This window comes from Molossus molossus, unplaced genomic scaffold, assembly GCF_014108415.1.
Source record: "Molossus molossus isolate mMolMol1 unplaced genomic scaffold, mMolMol1.p scaffold_m16_p_1, whole genome shotgun sequence".
NCBI lineage: Eukaryota > Metazoa > Chordata > Mammalia > Chiroptera > Molossidae > Molossus > Molossus molossus.
Window position 1 is genome coordinate 252292701 of NW_023425344.1, and position 17187 is coordinate 252309887.

A 17187-nucleotide genomic window follows, 5' to 3' on the forward strand; every position below is an offset into this window, starting at 1 on the left:
ACAAGACCTCTGCAGCCACTGGAGCCTGGAGGGCACCGTGCCACATCCCTACTGTGGGTGGCCACCGAGGACATGGGGACCACAGCATGGCCTAGAGGTGCTCACTGCATCTGACTGACCTGTTGGGGCGGTCAGCCCACCATGGACACTCTGCTGATGTGTGCCTTGCCTTCATGCTGTGCAGTGTCCAGCAGGCCTGTGAGTCCTCAGAAGCCCCTGAAGGCCCACAGACACACACACACTGGGAGGGTGGGGATTCCATGGGAAACTGCCAGCCCAGCTTATCAGTGTGGGATGCTGGGAGGAGATGTGCAGGGCTTTAACGAGGGAGCCATCAGGGCCCCATGCCCTGGACCCAGGACACCTAGGGCCAGTGATCCCCATTCACAGAGGCCATGTAGAGATGGCTCTGTCAGGCCCGGTGGCCTTGGAAACCCCCAGAAGGACTGCTGCATGGTAGGCTGTGTTAGTGGGACTGACCAGGTGCCCCGAGCAGGAGCCCTCCGACCCTCAGGGCTGACTGTCCTGGTTTGTCACACTCTGCCCTTGGCCCCAGAAACAGATGCTGCATGGAAGGTTGAGAGGGTGATATAGAGTTCCTTGGAAGAACCTGTGATTCTGAGAGAAACCACAGGGCTGGAGCAGGCAGAGCCCCAGCTTGGTGGCATGGTGGGCTCAGGACAAGTGGTGCCAGACCCTGCTTTATCTTTATGTCCCAGAACATGCCGGGCTGCTGCTGCTGGGGCAGGGGGCCCCTGGAGGTGGGCACTATTTCCAGCCTTGGCTGCCCTGGGGTACCTTGGTCATGGAGGAGAATAGTTCTCATAGGTTGGCTCAGCTCTGAGAACACATGTCTGTGCTGCCTTTTCCTGGGGCTGCTTCTGCTCCAGCCTTGAGGGGATTGTCTTTGAGCCACCCCTTCTGTCCAGGGCTGGGCCTGAATGTCCCTACCCACGGGTACTGCCTGCCCCAGACTCCTCAGCGCCCCTGTTGTCACCGTACCTGTCACTCCTGTTCTTCAGGACTCAGGACAGAGTCTGCATCTAAATGAGTTGTGTCTCAGCTGGGCACATAAATGTGAGTGCATAAATTTATTGACATGCACGTGTCTCCATGTACCTATGTGTGCACACATGTGTGCCTGTGTGCCATGCACACACACATGTCTCTTGGTGTGCATACATATGTGTGCACACATGTGAGTGCACACACCTTTGTGACATGTACACGTTTTCTGTATATACACACATGTGAGTGCATGAACCTGTGACACGTGGATATGCCTCTCTGCATGCATACATGTGCATTTCTGTGCTACATGCATTTATCTATGAGCGCATACATATGTGTGCACTGTGCACACATGTGGGTGCATGTGTCTGTATGGTATGAGTGTTTATCTCTGCTCATACTTATACATACATGTTGTGTGTGAGTGCATTCATCTGCGTGACATGTGCTGTGAATGTGTCTCTTTGTGTGCATTTATGTGTGTCTGGAGGAGCTGGGGGAAGGTATGCTCTCCTACTGCCCATCTGTATGTATGCAGCTGGCCCAGGTGAGTGGTATTGCCTGGTGTCCATAGGATCCCTCAGTGCTGGCCTCACTGTGTGGAGGACGTGGGGAGGCCTGGAGCTGATCCCACTGTGTGGAGGACATGGGAGGCCTGGAGCTGATCCCACTGTGTGGAGGACATGGGAGGCCTGGAGCTGATCCCACTGTGTGGAGGACATGGGAGGCCTGGAGCTGATCCCACAGTGTGGAGGACATGGGGAGGCCTGGAGTCCTCCTGCTCCTTAGTGACCCTGTGTAGGTGGGCCCAGAAGAAGATCCCAAGGAACTGGAGTATGGGGGCTACGTGGAGGTCACTTGAAGCCTGGCCAGACAGTGTAGGGGGAGGCAAGCTTTGAGCCTGAGCAGTTTGTAGCCTCCCTTGGAGGCCAGGACCCAGTGTTGGGGCCTGTGGTGTGACCAACGATCAATGTCAGCTCTGGCTAGTGGGCTGCTTGGAGAGAACCAGGCTAAAACTGTTTCTCAGACCTTTATGCACAGGACACCAGCAGCCTTCAGAACCCCAGACTTAGTTGGGGGCTCCAATACCCATGATGGAAAGCAGGTCCCAGAGTTTTCCTGGACAGTGAGACCAGCTGACCCCTTTGTTAACATTTGTTGTGACCCCAGATGCAGATCTGCAGAAGCTTCACTACCCCCACATAGCTCCTGTTCCTGAGGACTGGCCTGGACCTGCCTCCTGCCTGAGACTGACTGACCACCCCCGTCTCCCTGCCATTCTTCCCACCGCAGGGTTACCCTGCACAACCTCTGCCTTCCCCGAGGTACTGTGTTCCGATCTCTAGAAAGTGTCGTCTGAAGGCTGCAGCGTGGTGTCTCCTGTTCTGATATAAATGCTCCCGTTACTAATGAGATAGAGTATCTCTTCAGACACTTGGGCGCATTCCGTACTTCTCTGTCTTTGTCCTCACCATGCCTTCTAAAGCATTACCATTGCCTATTCTGGGAAATTTCTTGGGAATCTGCAAGGCAGTCCTCCTGAGTGCTAGTCCCTGAATGCTAAACTTGCAATGACCTTCCAGTGAGTCTCTGTCTCTTCACACTGCTCATCACATGTGTTTTGTTCAGCAGAAGTTCTTCATTTCCATGTGGCCAAATTCATCACTATTTACCCCCAGGCTTGTGCCTGCAGAGGTGTGAGAACCCTGTCACCAGCTGTGTGAGTGCCTTGCAGCTCCTGTTACAAAGTTGCACAACTGGTGCCTTAATGCCACAAGTATGTGCTCTTTCCCATTCTAGAGACCAGCAGCCTGCAGTCAGGGTGGGAGCAGGGCCGAGCTCCATCTGAGGGCTCCAGGGAGGTCTGGAGACAACTGACATCACTCTGGTTTCTGCCTGTCTTTGCATGGCCTCCTGCCCCATGTTTTAAAAAACACAATCTTCACCTGAAGATATGTTTTCATTGGAGAGAGAGAGAGAGAGAGAGAGAGAAACATTGATTGGTTGCCCTGACCAGGGATTGAATGGTGACCTGGGTATGGGAACTGAACCTGCATCGTTTTTTAAAATATTTATCCTCACCCGAGGACATTTTTCCATTTTTTGTTCAGGTAGAGTGGGAGGGAGAGAGAGAGAGAAACATCAACGCAAAAGGGACACACTGAGTGGTTGCCAGCCGCACGACCAACCAGGGCCGGGGACAAACTGCAACTGAGGTATGTGCCCCTAGCGGGAACCAAACCCGGGTCTCTCAGGACTGCAGGCTGATGCTCTAACCACTGAGCCAAACCGGCCAGGGTGAACCTGCATCCTTTTTGGTGTATGGGATAATTCTCCAACTAACTGAGCCGCCTGGCCAGGGCATAACATGCTTTTTCAGTAATCTTTTGTGTATATGTTAACGTTTAGAGGGAGAGTCTCCCTAAACTTTGCACTTCAAAAGTGTCTAAGCTGTAAATGGATCTCAAAAATAGACAGAAAGACAGACAGATAGACAAAAGCAACTCAGCTGGAATTTTGATTGGAGTACATGTAAAGGTCGGGGTTTATGTAACCCCAAGCCATTCTGATGCTAAGATTCACCTCACCCTCCCCACCCCCACCTGTTCTGGTCCTAGGCCAGAACCTGGGTGCACCTTTGTCATGGTGTCTGCAGGCATCCACATGGATGGGACTGGCCCTGGCTGGAGTAGCTGTGGGCTCCTGGAAGACAGTTGCGTGTGGGTCCTGAGTGGGAAGGCACACAGGGACAGGGGGTGCACTGTGTTTTCTGGGCACTCAAGGAAGATGCATAGAGCAGAAAGGAGGGGCAGGAGCTGCTGGGTGCATGAAAGGGAAGGTCACTGGAGCAGAGGGTGTGGGCTAAGGCTCAGGAACAAGGCAGCATGGTGGACCCTGGTGCTCAGTGTCCGAGTGTGTGTGCATGAGGGCCTCTGTGTGTGTGTGAAGACCTGTGTGTGTGTGTGTGTGTGAGGACCTGTGTGTGTGTGTGAGGACCTGTGTGTGTGTGTGTAAAGACCTGTGTGCATGTGTATGAGAGCATCTGTGTGTGTGTGTACCTGTGTGTGAGGACCTGTGTGTGTGTGTGAGGGTCTGTGTGTGTGTGAGGATTTCTGTGTGTGTGTGTGTGAGGACCTGTGTGAGTGTGTGTGTGTGAGGACCTGTGTGTGTGTGTGTGTGTGTGTGTGAGGACCTGTGTGTATGTGTGAAGACCTGTGTGCGTGTATATGAGGACATCTGTGCGTGTGTGTACCTGTGTGTGAGGACCTGTGTATGTGGGTATGAGGGCATCTGTGTGTGTGTGTACCTGTGTGTGAGGACCTGTGTAAGGACTTGTGTGTGTGTGTGAGAATCTGTGTGTGTGTGAGGACCTGTGTGTGTGTGTGAGTATATGTGTATGTGTGTACCTGTGTGTGTGTGAGGACCTGTGTAAGAATCTGTGTGTGTGTGAGAATCTCTGTGTGTGTGAGGACCTGTGTGTGTGTGTGTGTGTGTGTGTACCTGTGAATGTGTGCAAGTATCTGTGTGCATGACTTCTGTCTGTGGCCCAGTTCCCACTGGGGCAATGAGGCCCCTTTCCTGCATGAAAACCTCTCTCTCCTGCCCACAGGAAGCTGGGATGGCACTTCCTGGACATCCTTGGCTTCCCAGGCTGTGCTGGAAGACATCCTTGACAAAGCCCAGGATCCTGGAGCCCCCCGACCAGGCCTCGGAGATTTGTGCCTGTTCTGGCCAACACCTGGCACAGCCCGCCCTCCTTTCCTGGAGTGTTTACTGAGGCGGGCTCACAGCTGACTGTGCTTCGCCCCTGAGGGCTGTGTATCTCCGCAGCCCAGGGGTGTTGCCAGGAAGGATGGGCCTTGGCCCCGTCTCTGTGAAGGACAAGCCTGTGGCATCTACTGGGGCCTCCCTTCCTGACCCTTCCCTGGAACCTGCTGGCCCCTCATCCTCCCTGGAAAATATCCGACTCCCTTGTGCAAACCCGAGTCTGATTCAGGTCACACGACCACCTTCCTGATGAATCCCTGCTGCCTGAAGGTGTCCTGACTCTGGAGCAGGTATCTGGCTTCATTCACCAACTCTGCTCCTCCTGGCCTGGCCTTCCTGGCACTGCACCTGGCTCTCATTCCTGGTACCCACAACCTGCTTGTGGATGCACTGTGTCCCCTAAATCTACATGTTGAGGTCCTAACTCTCAGCACCTCAGAACATGACTGTATTTGGAAATAGGGTCTTTTAAGAGGTAATAAATTAAAACGAGGCAATCAGGGTGGGTCCTGATCCAGTCTGACTGATGTTCTTGCAAGAGGAGATCAGGACACAGACACACAGAGGGACGGCCACGTGAGGACACGGAGAAGGTGGCCATCCACACGCCAAGGACAGAGGCCTTGGAGGAACCAGCCTGCACCACCTGCTCTGGGCCCTCTGACTCCAGGCCCGAGGGAGAGTCTATGCACACAGTTACCGCCGCCTGTCTGTGCTGACTGACACACCCAACATGTGTGTCTTGCTTCTGGCCAAGACCAGTCCTGCCCCCAGCCCCAGGCGCCTCCTGTGCCCCCTTGTTTCTGGGCCCCCTTCCTCACCTGCTGGACCCTGGCTGCAGGGTGGAGGACAGGAGGAGATGGAGAGCTGGCAGGTTCGGGTGCTGGGAGAACGTGAAGGACCCCCGGCGCGTGACTCAGCCAGGTTGTGGATTTCATGAGATGTATGAGCACAAGACTCCCAGTGAATTATAGAAATTTTAAAGAAGTTTTATTATCATTAAAAACAAACACACAAACAAAAACAGTAAAGAACATCAGTGGGCTCCAGAAAATTAAAAAGAAAAGAGTTGAGTAGTCTCTCTCTGTGCGTCCCCTGTGGTCATGGGGTCTGCGTCTCCCTCCTTCCCATCTAGACATGCTGACTTGGCACTCCCTGAAGATCAGGACATCCAACCACCCTGTTGGGTCCCCAAGGCAGGGGGCATGCACCATTCGGTTCTCTTGGCTCTTAGCCCCCCGCAACCGGAGCAGGGGGACCCTGGGAAGGGTGAGTGGGTGGGACTCAGGCCCATTGTTTCACTGCTCTCTGGTGCTCTGCACCTCAACACCCATGTCTCTTGACCTCCTCTGTCCACTGAGGCTGGGTCCCCCCTGCTTGGTGATCTGGTAACTAAGCCCCTCCCCAGGAGACTTGTGGCTGGATACCCACCCCTCCGAGGTGGTACCGCCCTGCAGCCCTGGTCCAGACCCTCCTCCTCAGGTCTCCTCTGGTAGAGGCGATCTGAGTGACCATTAGGGCGCATCCCAAAGCTTCCCTGGTGGGGTACTCAGAATTTTCCCAGGAACCTTGCCTCCTGGATCCTGCCTGATGGACCCTTGGAATTCAGGGCCTCTGTCTCCTTCAGGATGGACCTACACACTGACCCTAGGCAGTGACAACCTGGGAGAGGGCACTGGCCCTGATGCCCCTGGTGTCCACAGGGCTCTTGGTGGTGTCTTGGCGGCTGCCATGGAGGGGCTGGTGGGTGTCCTTCAGCTCAGGTTGGGATGGGACCTGCTCTCCACTTGGTTCTCCAGAGGGGTGGGTCACAGGGCAGATGCAACCTGTGATAGTTGTGAGGCCAGAGGGTGGAGGTGCAAGCCTAGGGTGGCCGTGGGGTCAGAGGGTAGAGAGGTCAGAGGGCACTGAGGTCAGAAGGAGGAGGAGCAGGCATGGGCAGCAGGTCGAGCAGCATGAACCAGCGGACCTGGTCCTGTGCGAGGTCTGGGGCAGCCCTGGATGCTTGCCCAGGAGGGGTGGTGCTAAGCCCCCTGTCCGATCATGTTCCTGTAGTCAGGGACGATGGTTCTCTTCAGCTCCACCACCGAGGAGAAGATCCACTTCACCTGCAGGGGCGAGTGCACGGGACCCATGTCAGCCTCCTCAGGGCAGGGGAGGGCCAGGTGGGGCAGTGTGGGAACAGTGTGAAACAATGGGGGGACACCATGGGGAATGTGTGGGGGACAGTGGGACAACAGTGAGGGGGACAGTGTGGAGAATGTGTGAGGACAGTGAGGGGGACAGTATGGAACAGTATTAAACAGTGTGGGACAGTGTGGGACAGTGTGGGACAGGGTGAGACAGGGTGGGACAGTGTGGGACAGTGTGGGACAGGGTGAGACAGTGTGAGACAGTGTGGGACAGTGTGGGACAGGGTGGGACAGTGTGGGACAGTGTGGGACAGGGTGAGACAGTGTGGGACAGGGTGAGACAGTGTGGGACAGGGTGGGACAGTGTGGGACAGTGTGGGACAGGGTGAGACAGTGTGGAACAGGGTGAGACAGTGTGGGACAGTGTGAGACAGTGTGGGACAGGGTGGGACAGTGTGGGACAGTGTGGGACAGGGTGAGACAGTGTGGGACAGTGTGAGACAGTGTGGGATAGGGTGGGACAGTGTGGGACAGTGTGGGACAGTGTGGGACAGTGTGGGAAGGGTGGGAAGGGTGGGACAGTGTGGGACAGTGTGGGACAGGGTGGGAAGGGTGGGACAGTGTGGGACAGTGTGGGACAGTATGGGACAGTGTGGGACAGTGTGAGACAGTGTGGGACAGTGTGGGACAGTGTGAGACAGTGTGGGACAGGGTGAGACAGGGTGGGACAGTGATAAGAGGAGTGGGGCGAAGTGTGAGACAGTGTGGGACAGTGGAAGAGAGTTGTGGGAGAGTGTGGACAGTGTGGGACAGTGGAAGAGCGTGTGGGAGAGAGTGTGGGACGCAGTGTGGGAAAGTGGAAGAGAGGTGGGGAACAGTGTGGGACAGTGTAAAGAGAGTGTGGGAAGAGGTTGAGACAGTGGTGGACGTGTAAGAGATTGTTGGAGAGGGTGAGACCAGTGTAGGACAGTGGAAGAGAGTGTGGGAGAGTGTGGGACAGTGTGGGACAGTGGAAGAGAGTGTGGGAGAGTGTGGGACAGTGTGGGACAGTGGAAGAGAGTGTGAGACAGTGTGGGACAGTGTAAGAGAGTGTGGGAGAGTGTGAGACAGTGTGGGACAGTGTAAGAGAGTGTGGGACAGTGGAAGAGAGGGGTGGGGACAGTGTGAGACAGTGTGGGACAGTGGAAGAGAGTGTGGAAGAGTGTGGGACAGTGTGGGGACAGTGTGGGACAGTTAAGAGAAGGTGGAAGACGGGAGTGGTGAGAAGTGCTGGACATTGAGAGAGAGTGTGGGAGAGTGTGGGACAGTGTGGGACAGTGGAAGAGAGTGTGGGAGAGTGTGAGACAGTGTGGGACAGTGTAAGAGAGTGTGGGAGAGTGTGAGACAGTGTGGGACAGTGTAAGAGAGTGTGGGAGAGTGCTGAGAACAGTGGGGGGGGGACAGTGGAAGAGAGTGTGGGCGATGTGAGACAGTGTGGGACAGGGGGAAGAGGAAGTGTGGGAGAGTGTGAGACAGTGTGGGACAGTGTGAGACAGTGTGGGACAGTGGGAAGAGAGTGTGGGAAGCGTGTGAGACAGGTGGGACAGTGGAAGGAGAGTTGTGGGAGAGTGTGGGACAGTGTGAGACAGTGTGGGACAGTGTAAGAGAGTGTGGGAGAGTGTGAGACAGTGTGGGACAGTGGAAGAGAGTGTGGGAGAGTGTGAGACAGTGTGGGACAGTGTAAGAGAGTGTGGGACAGTGGAAGAGAGTGTGGGAGAGTGTGAGACAGTGTGGGACAGTGTAAGAGAGTGTGGGAGAGTGTGAGACAGTGTGGGACAGTGGAAGAGAGTGTGGGAGAGTGTGAGACAGTGTGGGACAGTGTAAGAGAGTGTGGGAGAGTGTGAGACAGTGTGAGACAGTGTGAGACAGTGTGGGACAGTGTGGGACAGGGTGGGACAGTGTGGGACAGGGTGAGACAGTGTGGGACAGGGTGAGACAGTGTGGGACAGTGTGAGACAGTGTGGGACAGTGGAAGAGAGTGTGGGAGAGTGTGAGACAGTGTGAGACAGTGTGAGACAGTGTGGGACAGTGTGGGACAGTGTGGGACAGTGTGGGACAGTGTGAGACAGTGTGGGACAGGGTGAGACAGTGTGGGACAGTGTGGGACAGTGTGGGAAGGGTGGGACAGTGTGGGACAGTGTGGGAGAGTGTGGGAGAGTGTGAGACAGTGTGGGACAGTGGAAGAGAGTGTGGGACAGTGTGAGACAGTGTGGGACAGTGGAAGAGAGTGTGGGAGAGTGTGAGACAGTGTGGGACAGTGGAAGAGAGTGTGGGACAGTGTGAGACAGTGTGGGACAGTGTGGGACAGTGTGAGACAGTGTGGGACAGTGTGAGACAGTGTGGGACAGTGGAAGAGAGTGTGGGACAGTGTGAGACAGTGTGGGACAGTGGAAGAGAGTGTGGGACGGTGTGATACAGTGTGGGACAGTGTGGGACAGTGGAAGAGAGTGTGGGACAGTGTGAGACAGTGTGGGACAGTGTGGGACAGTGGAAGAGAGTGTGGGACAGTGTGAGACAGTGTGGGACAGTGGAAGAGAGTGTGGGACAGTGGAAGAGAGTGTGGGGACGTGTGGACAGTGTGGGACAGGGAGGAGTGTGGAGCAGTGTAAGAGAGTGTGGGACAGTGTGAGACAGTGTGGGACAGTGTGGGACAGTGGAAGAGAGTGTGGGACAGTGTGAGACAGTGTGGGACAGTGTGAGACAGTGGAAGAGAGTGTCAGACAGTGTGGACAGTGTGGGACAGTGTGAGACAGTGGAGACAATGTAGAACAGTGTGGGGACAGTGTAAGACAGTGTGGGACAGTGTGAAACAGTGTGGGACGATGTGGGACAGTGTGGGGACAGTGTGAGACTGTGGGACAGTGTGGAAATAGTGAGGAGGACATGGTGGGGACAGCATAAGAAAATTATGGGTATGGCATGGCGATATCATGGGAAAATCACTGGGACATCATGAGGACAGCGTGGGGACAGCATGTGGATGGCGTGTGGACGGCATGGGGACAGCATGTGGATGGCATGTGGACGGCATGGGGACAGCATGTGGATGGTGTGTGGACAGCACAGGGACAGCACGTGGATGGCATGTGGACAGCACTGGGACAGCACGTGGATGGCATGTGGACAGCACTGGGACAGCACGTGGATGGCATGCGGACAGCATGGGGACAGCACGTGGACGGCATGTGGACAGCACTGGGACAGCACGTGGATGGCATGTGGACAGCATGGGGACAGCACGTGGATGGCATGCGGACAGCATGGGGACAGCACGTGGATGGCATGCGGACAGCATGGGGACAGCACGTGGACGGCATGTGGACAGCACGGGGACAGCACGTGGATGGCATGTGGACAGCATGGGGACAGCACGTGGATGGCATGTGGACAGCACTGGGACAGCACGTGGATGGCATGTGGACAGCACGGGGACAGCACGTGGATGGCATGTGGACAGCATGGGGACAGCACGTGGATGGCATGCGGACAGCACTGGGACAGCACGTGGATGGCATGTGGACAGCACGGGGACAGCACGGTGACAGCGTGGGGACTGGGCCCACCTTGAAGAGGGTGACGGTGGCACTGTAGCACACGCTGAGCAGGAAGAGGGTGATGAAGATGGAGATGGTGGTCCACAGCCCGTCCAGCTCCCCGACCTGGGCCTCTGAACAGTTCTCATCCAGGAGCAGCTCTGGACAGGGGAGCAGGTGGTCAGTGCTCGTGGCCGTGGTGGACTGGCATGGGGCTAGTGGGGCCTGGGGATTCTTTCTGTGCCAGGGTGGGAGGTCCTGCCAGGCTGGGCCAGTGGTGCCCAGCTCCCCCATCCTCCACCTTGGGCCTCAGGTCTCAGCCTGGCCTGGGGCTGTCCCATCTCCTCTCTGCCACCTGCACTGGGCCCTGTGGGGACAAGGTGGGCTGGCCCCACAGTCCAGCCTGCTCTGCAGTCCACCAGGTCCTCTGCCTACTCCCCCTGGGGGTCGGAGGGTGCGAGGGGCCCTGCCTGGAGAGGGGTCAGCACCAGGTCAATGTGGGAGTGCTGGGACAAGGGGCAGGTCTGAGGGCGGGTGAGGTGTGGTGGGGATGTTTCTGCATGTTGGGGATGGTGGTAGGTGTGCTGAGGAGGAGGAGGGGCTGTCTGAGCTGTTCAGTTGGGGGATAAGGTGCTGAGTTACCCCTGGGGCACTGGAGGGAGTGGGGCCAGGTGGGGGTGGTGTCTATGGTGAGGGTTCACAGGACCCTCTCTGTTCTCTGGCTTGGTCCTATGCAGGGTGCCTTGTGGGAAGCCCCACAGTGTAAGGCGTGTCTGTGTGTGCATGAGAGTGTTCATGTGTGTGTATGTGTGAAGGTGGCCACCTGAGCTGGTGCTGGTCAGTGGGGGTGACTTGTTTTCAATGGGTTTGGGCTCAGTGTCCATGTGGGCATCTGGACAGTCCCTCTCTTGGGACCCCAGGGCTACCTGCCTCTGCCCCTTTGGGGCAATAGGGTGAGTGCCCTCTTGAGTGGACAGGCCTGGCCCCAGGCAGGACAAAGCCAGGCAGAGACCCCTCGCCTGCGGGAGGGTGGGAGGCTTGGTCTTGAGGGCATGGAGGGCCTGTCCCAACACCCTGGGCCACGCATGCCTCCTATGTGGGTACAGAGCCACCTCACAGAGCCCCAGAGAGACCCAGTGGACAAGGAACCCTGGAGACAGGCTGTCCCACAGCCAAGCTTGTTCAGAGGTGGGGCGAAGTGGGCCCTCATATCCCTGAGGGGCTGGGGAGGGGCTTCTCCTGTCCCCTGTCCACAGCTCCAGTCCAGCGTAGATGCTGGCTGGGGTGGGCCTGAGGAACAGCCTCTGCCCAGAAGCCCCATCCCCTGTCCTGGGCACCTGCAGACCTACAGGCTCTGAATCCTGCCCCAGTGGGGCCAGCTCTTTCTCCTTAATGGTGACAACCAGCCCCAGAGCCAGGCCTGAGCTCTGCCTCGGAAAGAACCATGACAGTGTCGCAGGGTCCCAGGGCAGCGCTGGGTGCTTTATTTAATGCTGGGTGCCCAAGGGTATGTACACGGGTGGGGGTGCGGGGAGCCGGGCGCACAGCTCATTTACCCGGGTTTTGGGAGACGGTCTTCTGGGTGTAGTGATTGTGCAGGCCCTCGTGCATCACCGCGCACGTGAAAACCACCCCCTGCTGCCACCTGTTCTTGTCCACAGTGAGCTTGCTGTACAGGAAGTAGGAGTTGTTCTCGTCCTCCTGGGGCGGGGTCTCGATGTACTTGTTTTCCGGCTCTGGCTGCCCGCTGCTCTGCCACTCCACACTGATGTCCGCTGGGTAGAAGTCTTTGACCAGGCAGGTCACGCTGACTGTGTCCTTGGTCAGCTCGTCTGGGTGTGGGGGCAGGGTGTACACCTGTGGCTCCCGGACTTGCCCTGTGGGATGGGGTCAGCACAGATGGTCACTCCCAGGTAGAGGGCTGGCCTCCCAAAACCCACCCCTTGCCTGTCTGCTGCCCCCACCTTTGGCCTTGGAGATGGTCCTCTCGATGGGGGCCGGCAGGGCCTTGTTGTTGACCTTGCACTTATACTCCTTGCCCTTCAGCCAGTCCTGGTGCGAGACGGTGAAGGAATTGGCCACGCGGTACGTGCTGTTGAACTGCTCTTCCTGGGCCTTCGTTTTCACCGTGTCCATCTTTACGTCGTCCACGAACCAGGTGAACTCAACTTCGAGGTCTTCTGTGGCCACGTCAACCACCATACACGTGACCTTGGGAGTCCGGGCGATCATGAGGGTGTCCTTGGGGTGTGGGGGAAAGATGAAGACCGAGGGCCCTCCCAGGTTTGGACAAGCTGGTGGGGGAGACACAGTGGACAGGGTTAGCACTTAGGAAGACCTCGCCCAGGCACTTGTCCCCCCATGGGCCACACCTGAGGTCAGGATTTCTGCTTGGGGTGCTCTACTCACCTGGGCATTTGCAAGGTTTTTCGGGTCTGTTCCCTTTGGGCACTGCAGGGAGAACAGACAGAGTGTTACTGGGGCCTGGGAGGGCATGGCCCTGGGGGTGGGCTCAGGTCAGGGTTAGGGTTTGGCAGGTCTGAGCCCAGCAAACACCTCTGTGGCCCCAGAGCGTGTGCCCATCCTAACCCTGGTGAAAATGCCCAGAGGACCCCTCCTCGAGCTTGGGAGGCCCTCAGGTGGGGGCAACTACCCCTGCTCTGTGGTCTGTCCAGGCAGGAGGCTGCCTGGGCCTGTCTCTTAGTGGACACCCGCTCTGTGGCTGTGTTCTCACCGGTCTTGTCCACCTTGGTGCTGCTGGCCGGGTGGGCTACATTGCAGGTGTAGGTCTGGCTGGACCAGCTGCTGGTGGGTACTGTCGCCATGCTGCTCAGAGAGTAGAGCCCGGAGGACTGCAGGACGGATGGGAAGGTGTGCACACCGCTGGTCAGGGCGCCGGAGTTCCAGGACACAGTCACTGGCTCAGGGAAGTAGCCAGAGACAAGGCAGGCCAGGGACACTGTGGAGCCGGGTGTGTCTTTACAGCTGGGGGCCAGCGGGAAGACCGACGGGGCCTTGGTGGAGGCTGCAAGAGAGGGGGCCATGTGACTGCCAGGCTGCCAGGTGCCCAGGCCTGGGACAGCGCTGAGCCCAGTGCCCATGGCCAATAGCTTCCAGAAGTCTGCAGACCAGCTGCCCGTGTGGCTCTCTGCCACCCAGGGCCTCATGCCTTTGCAGCTGTGGGTGCTGGCTTATCTCAGCCAGCGCTGGGTGAGGCTGGGTGAGTCCCCTCCGCCCCAGCCCCTGTCCTCACTGAGCCTGCTGAGCCCTGACCTGTGGCTCCTATTTCTGCCTGACTTTCTCTGTTCCCCTCAGGTGCGGTGGGCCTCTGCCAGGAGCCCCTGCCGTGTCTGCTCTCTGCCCTGGATTCTGTCCCTGGGAGGCTCTTTCCTCGGCCCTGTGGCCCCCCAGCCCAGGCTGCTCAATCTGCCTCGGCCTTGCAGGCTCCCCTGGGTCCTTGCGGCAGGCTTCTGGGGCTCACCGCGTTCCTTCCCACCAGCCGCCGTGTCCTCGGCCACCCCAGCTCTTTCTCAGTCCAGAGACCTCCTGCCCTGGTCCTCTCTGAGCCCAGCCGCTCCTCAGCATGGCTTGGAGTCTGGCACTGGCCTTGGCATCAGTGCCCTGACCCCACTGTGGCCAAGGCACACGCCACCTCAAGGCCAGGCCTGTCCCCTGATCCTGGCTCCAGCAGCCCGGCCCCAGGGCCTGCCCTGCTGCCCCTCCCCCTCCCACTCTCCCCACTCCCACGGCAGGCTGGACGCCCTGGCGCAGGCCCTGAACGGTGCCACCCCATCCTGTTTCAGCACCTCCCCACAGGTCCCTGCAACAGGACTGGTGCCTCTGGGCCCAGAAACTGCGGCCCTCTTGGTCTCCTCAGGGGTCCTCATGCCCCTTTCTCCCAGAGCCTTCTGCGACGGTGCGCTCTTAACCCCTGCTTTCTGTGCCCGGCCCACCTGGCCCCTCGGGCTCTCTCCGCAGGGAGGCTCATGGCCCAGCCCTCATCGGTCTCTGCTCCTTCTCTGCTCAGTCCCCACTCTGCCCTGGTCCCCGAGCTCCTGGCACTGACCTCTGCCCTTCTGTCCCCCAGCCAGGGGCACAGGCTCTGCCTGCCGCCTGGGGTGCTCGGCCTCTCAGTGCCCTGCAGCTCACCTCCCCCGGCTGCTCCCCACAAGCCTTCCCTGTCCCCACCGCTGTCCTGCTTCCTGGACCCGCAGGGGAGCTCAGGCCAACTGCCCATGCAGTCTCGCCTTTGCCCACCTGAAGCCCAGTTTGGCCAGCTGAGGCCCAGCCCTCCCGCCCTGTGGCCTCAGCACCGCCATCTGGAGCCATGACCCTGAAATCCTGCAGGCCGTGGCGCCAGGTACCCTATTTCTGGACTAAGGTCCTCAGGCTCTGCCAGAGCTACAGTGTCCTCCTCTGACCCCAGCCTGGCCAACACGACATACCCACACTGCCTAAGATCCCTCTCCTCAGCTGTTCACCTCAGCCCTTTCATACACTGAGCTCCTGAGGCAGCTCCCTGCCTCCTGCCCCCTGATCACCTGCACAGCTCTGCCAGCTCCCCCAGAGCTCCAGAGACAGCTCCCTGCCCTCCCAACTGCCCCCTGCTCACCTGTACAAGCTCTGCCAGCTCCCCCAAGCTCCAGAGACAGCTCCCTGCCCCCTGCCCTCCCACCAGCCCCCTGCTCACCTGCACAGCTCTGCCAGCTGCCCCAGAGCTCCAGAGACAGCTCCCTGCCCTCTCAACTGCCCCCTGCTCACCTGCACAAGCTCTGCCAGCTCCCCCAGAGCTCCAGGGACAGCTCCCTGGCCCCTGCCCTCCCACCAGCCCCCTGCTCACCTGCACAGCTCTGCCAGCTCCCCCCGAGCTCCAGAGACAGCTACCTGCCCCCTGCCCTCCCACCTGTCCCCTGCTCACCTGTACAAGCTCTGCCAGCTCCCCCAGAGCTCCAGAGACAGCTCCCTGCCCCCTGCCCTTCCACCAGCCCCCTGCTCACCTGCACAAGCTCTGCCAGCTCCCCCAGAGCTCCAGGGACAGCTCCCTGGCCCCTGCTCACCTATACAAGCTCTGCCAGCTCCCCCAGAGCTCCAGAGACAGCTCCCTGTCCCCTGCCCTCCCACCAGCCTCCTGCTCACCTGTACAAGCTCTGCCAGCTCCCCCAGAGCTCCAGAGACAGCTACCTGCCCCCTGCCCTCCCACCAGCCCCCTGCTCACCTCTACAAGCTCTGCCAGCTCCACCAGAGCTCCAGGGACAGCTCCCTGGCCCCTGCTCACCTGTACAAGCTCTGCCAGCTCCCCCAGAGCTCCAGGGACAGCTCCCTGCCCCCTGCCCTCCCACCAGCCCCCTGCTCACCTGCACAGCACTGCCAGCTCCCCCAGAGCTCCAGAGACAGCTACCTGCCCCCTGCCCTCCCACCTGTCCCCTGCTCACCTGTACAAGCTCTGCCAGCTCCCCCAGAGCTCCAGAGACAGCTCCCTGCCCCCTGCTCACCTATACAAGCTCTGCCAGCTCCCCCAGAGCTCCAGAGACAGCTACCTGTCCCCTGCCCTCCCACCAGCCCCCTGCTCACCTGCACAGCTCTGCCAGCTCCCCCAGAGCTCCAGAGACAGCTACCTGCCCCCTGCCCTCCCACCTGTCCCCTGCTCACCTGTACAAGCTCTGCCAGCTCCCCCAGAGCTCCAGGGACAGCTCCCTGGCCCCTGCTCACCTATACAAGCTCTGCCAGCTCCCCCAGAGCTCCAGAGACAGCTCCCTGCCCCCTGCCCTCCCACCAGCCCCCTGCTCACCTGTACAAGCTCTGCCAGCTCCCCAGAGCTCCAGGGACAGCTCCCTGCCCCCTGCCCTCCCACCAGCCCCCTGCTCACCTGCACAGCTCTGCCAGCTCCCCCAGAGCTCCAGAGACAGCTACCTGCCCCCTGCCCTCCCACCTGTCCCCTGCTCACCTGTAAAAGCTCTGCCAGCTCCCCCAGAGCTCCAGAGACAGCTCCCTGCCCCCTGCTCACCTATACAAGCTCTGCCAGCTCCCCCAGAGCTCCAGAGACAGCTCCCTGTCCCCTGCCCTCCCACCTGTCCCCTGCTCACCTGCACAGCTCTGCCAGCTCCCCCAGAGCTCCAGAGACAGCTACCTGCCCCCTGCCCTCCCACCTGTCCCCTGCTCACCTGTACTAGCTCTGCCAGCTCCCCCAAAGCTCCAGGGACAGCTCCCTGGCCCCTGCTCACCTGTACAAGCTCTGCCAGCTCCCCCAGAGCTCCAGAGACAGCTCCCTGCCCCCTGCCCTCCCACCAGCCCCCTGCTCAACTGTACAAGCTCTGCCAGCTCCCCCAGAGCTCCAGGGACAGCTCCCTGCCCCCTGCTCACCTATACAAACTCTGCCAGCTCCCCCAGAGCTCCAGAGACAGCTCCCTGTCCCCTGCCCTCCCACCAGCCCCCTGCTCACCTGTACAAGCTCTGCCAGCTCCCCCAGAGCTCCAGGGACAGCTCCCTGCCCCCTACCCTCCCACCAGCACCCTGCTCACCTGTACAAGCTCTGCCAGCTCCCCCAGAGCTCCAGGGACAGCTCCCTGCCCCCTGCCCTCCCACCTGCCCCCTGCTCACCTATACAAGCTCTGCCAGCTCCCCCAGAGCTCCAGGGACAGCTCCCTGCCCCCTGCTGACCTATACAAGCTCTGCCAGCTCCCCCAGAGCTCCAGAGACAGCTCCCT

The 17187-nt window shown here is 59.1% G+C and overlaps 1 gene segment (V, D, J or C); it reads right to left on the reverse strand.

Annotated features, from left to right (window-relative positions):
* Positions 1–5811: 5811 nt before the first annotated feature.
* Positions 5812–17187, reverse strand: part of LOC118634475 — a 99343-nt gene continuing 87967 nt past the window's right edge. The window contains 6 exon segments of the C gene segment in view: positions 5812–6887; positions 10514–10644; positions 12040–12360; positions 12448–12777; positions 12893–12934; positions 13218–13508. Of these exon segments, the coding sequence occupies positions 6804–6887; positions 10514–10644; positions 12040–12360; positions 12448–12777; positions 12893–12934; positions 13218–13308 (999 nt within the window).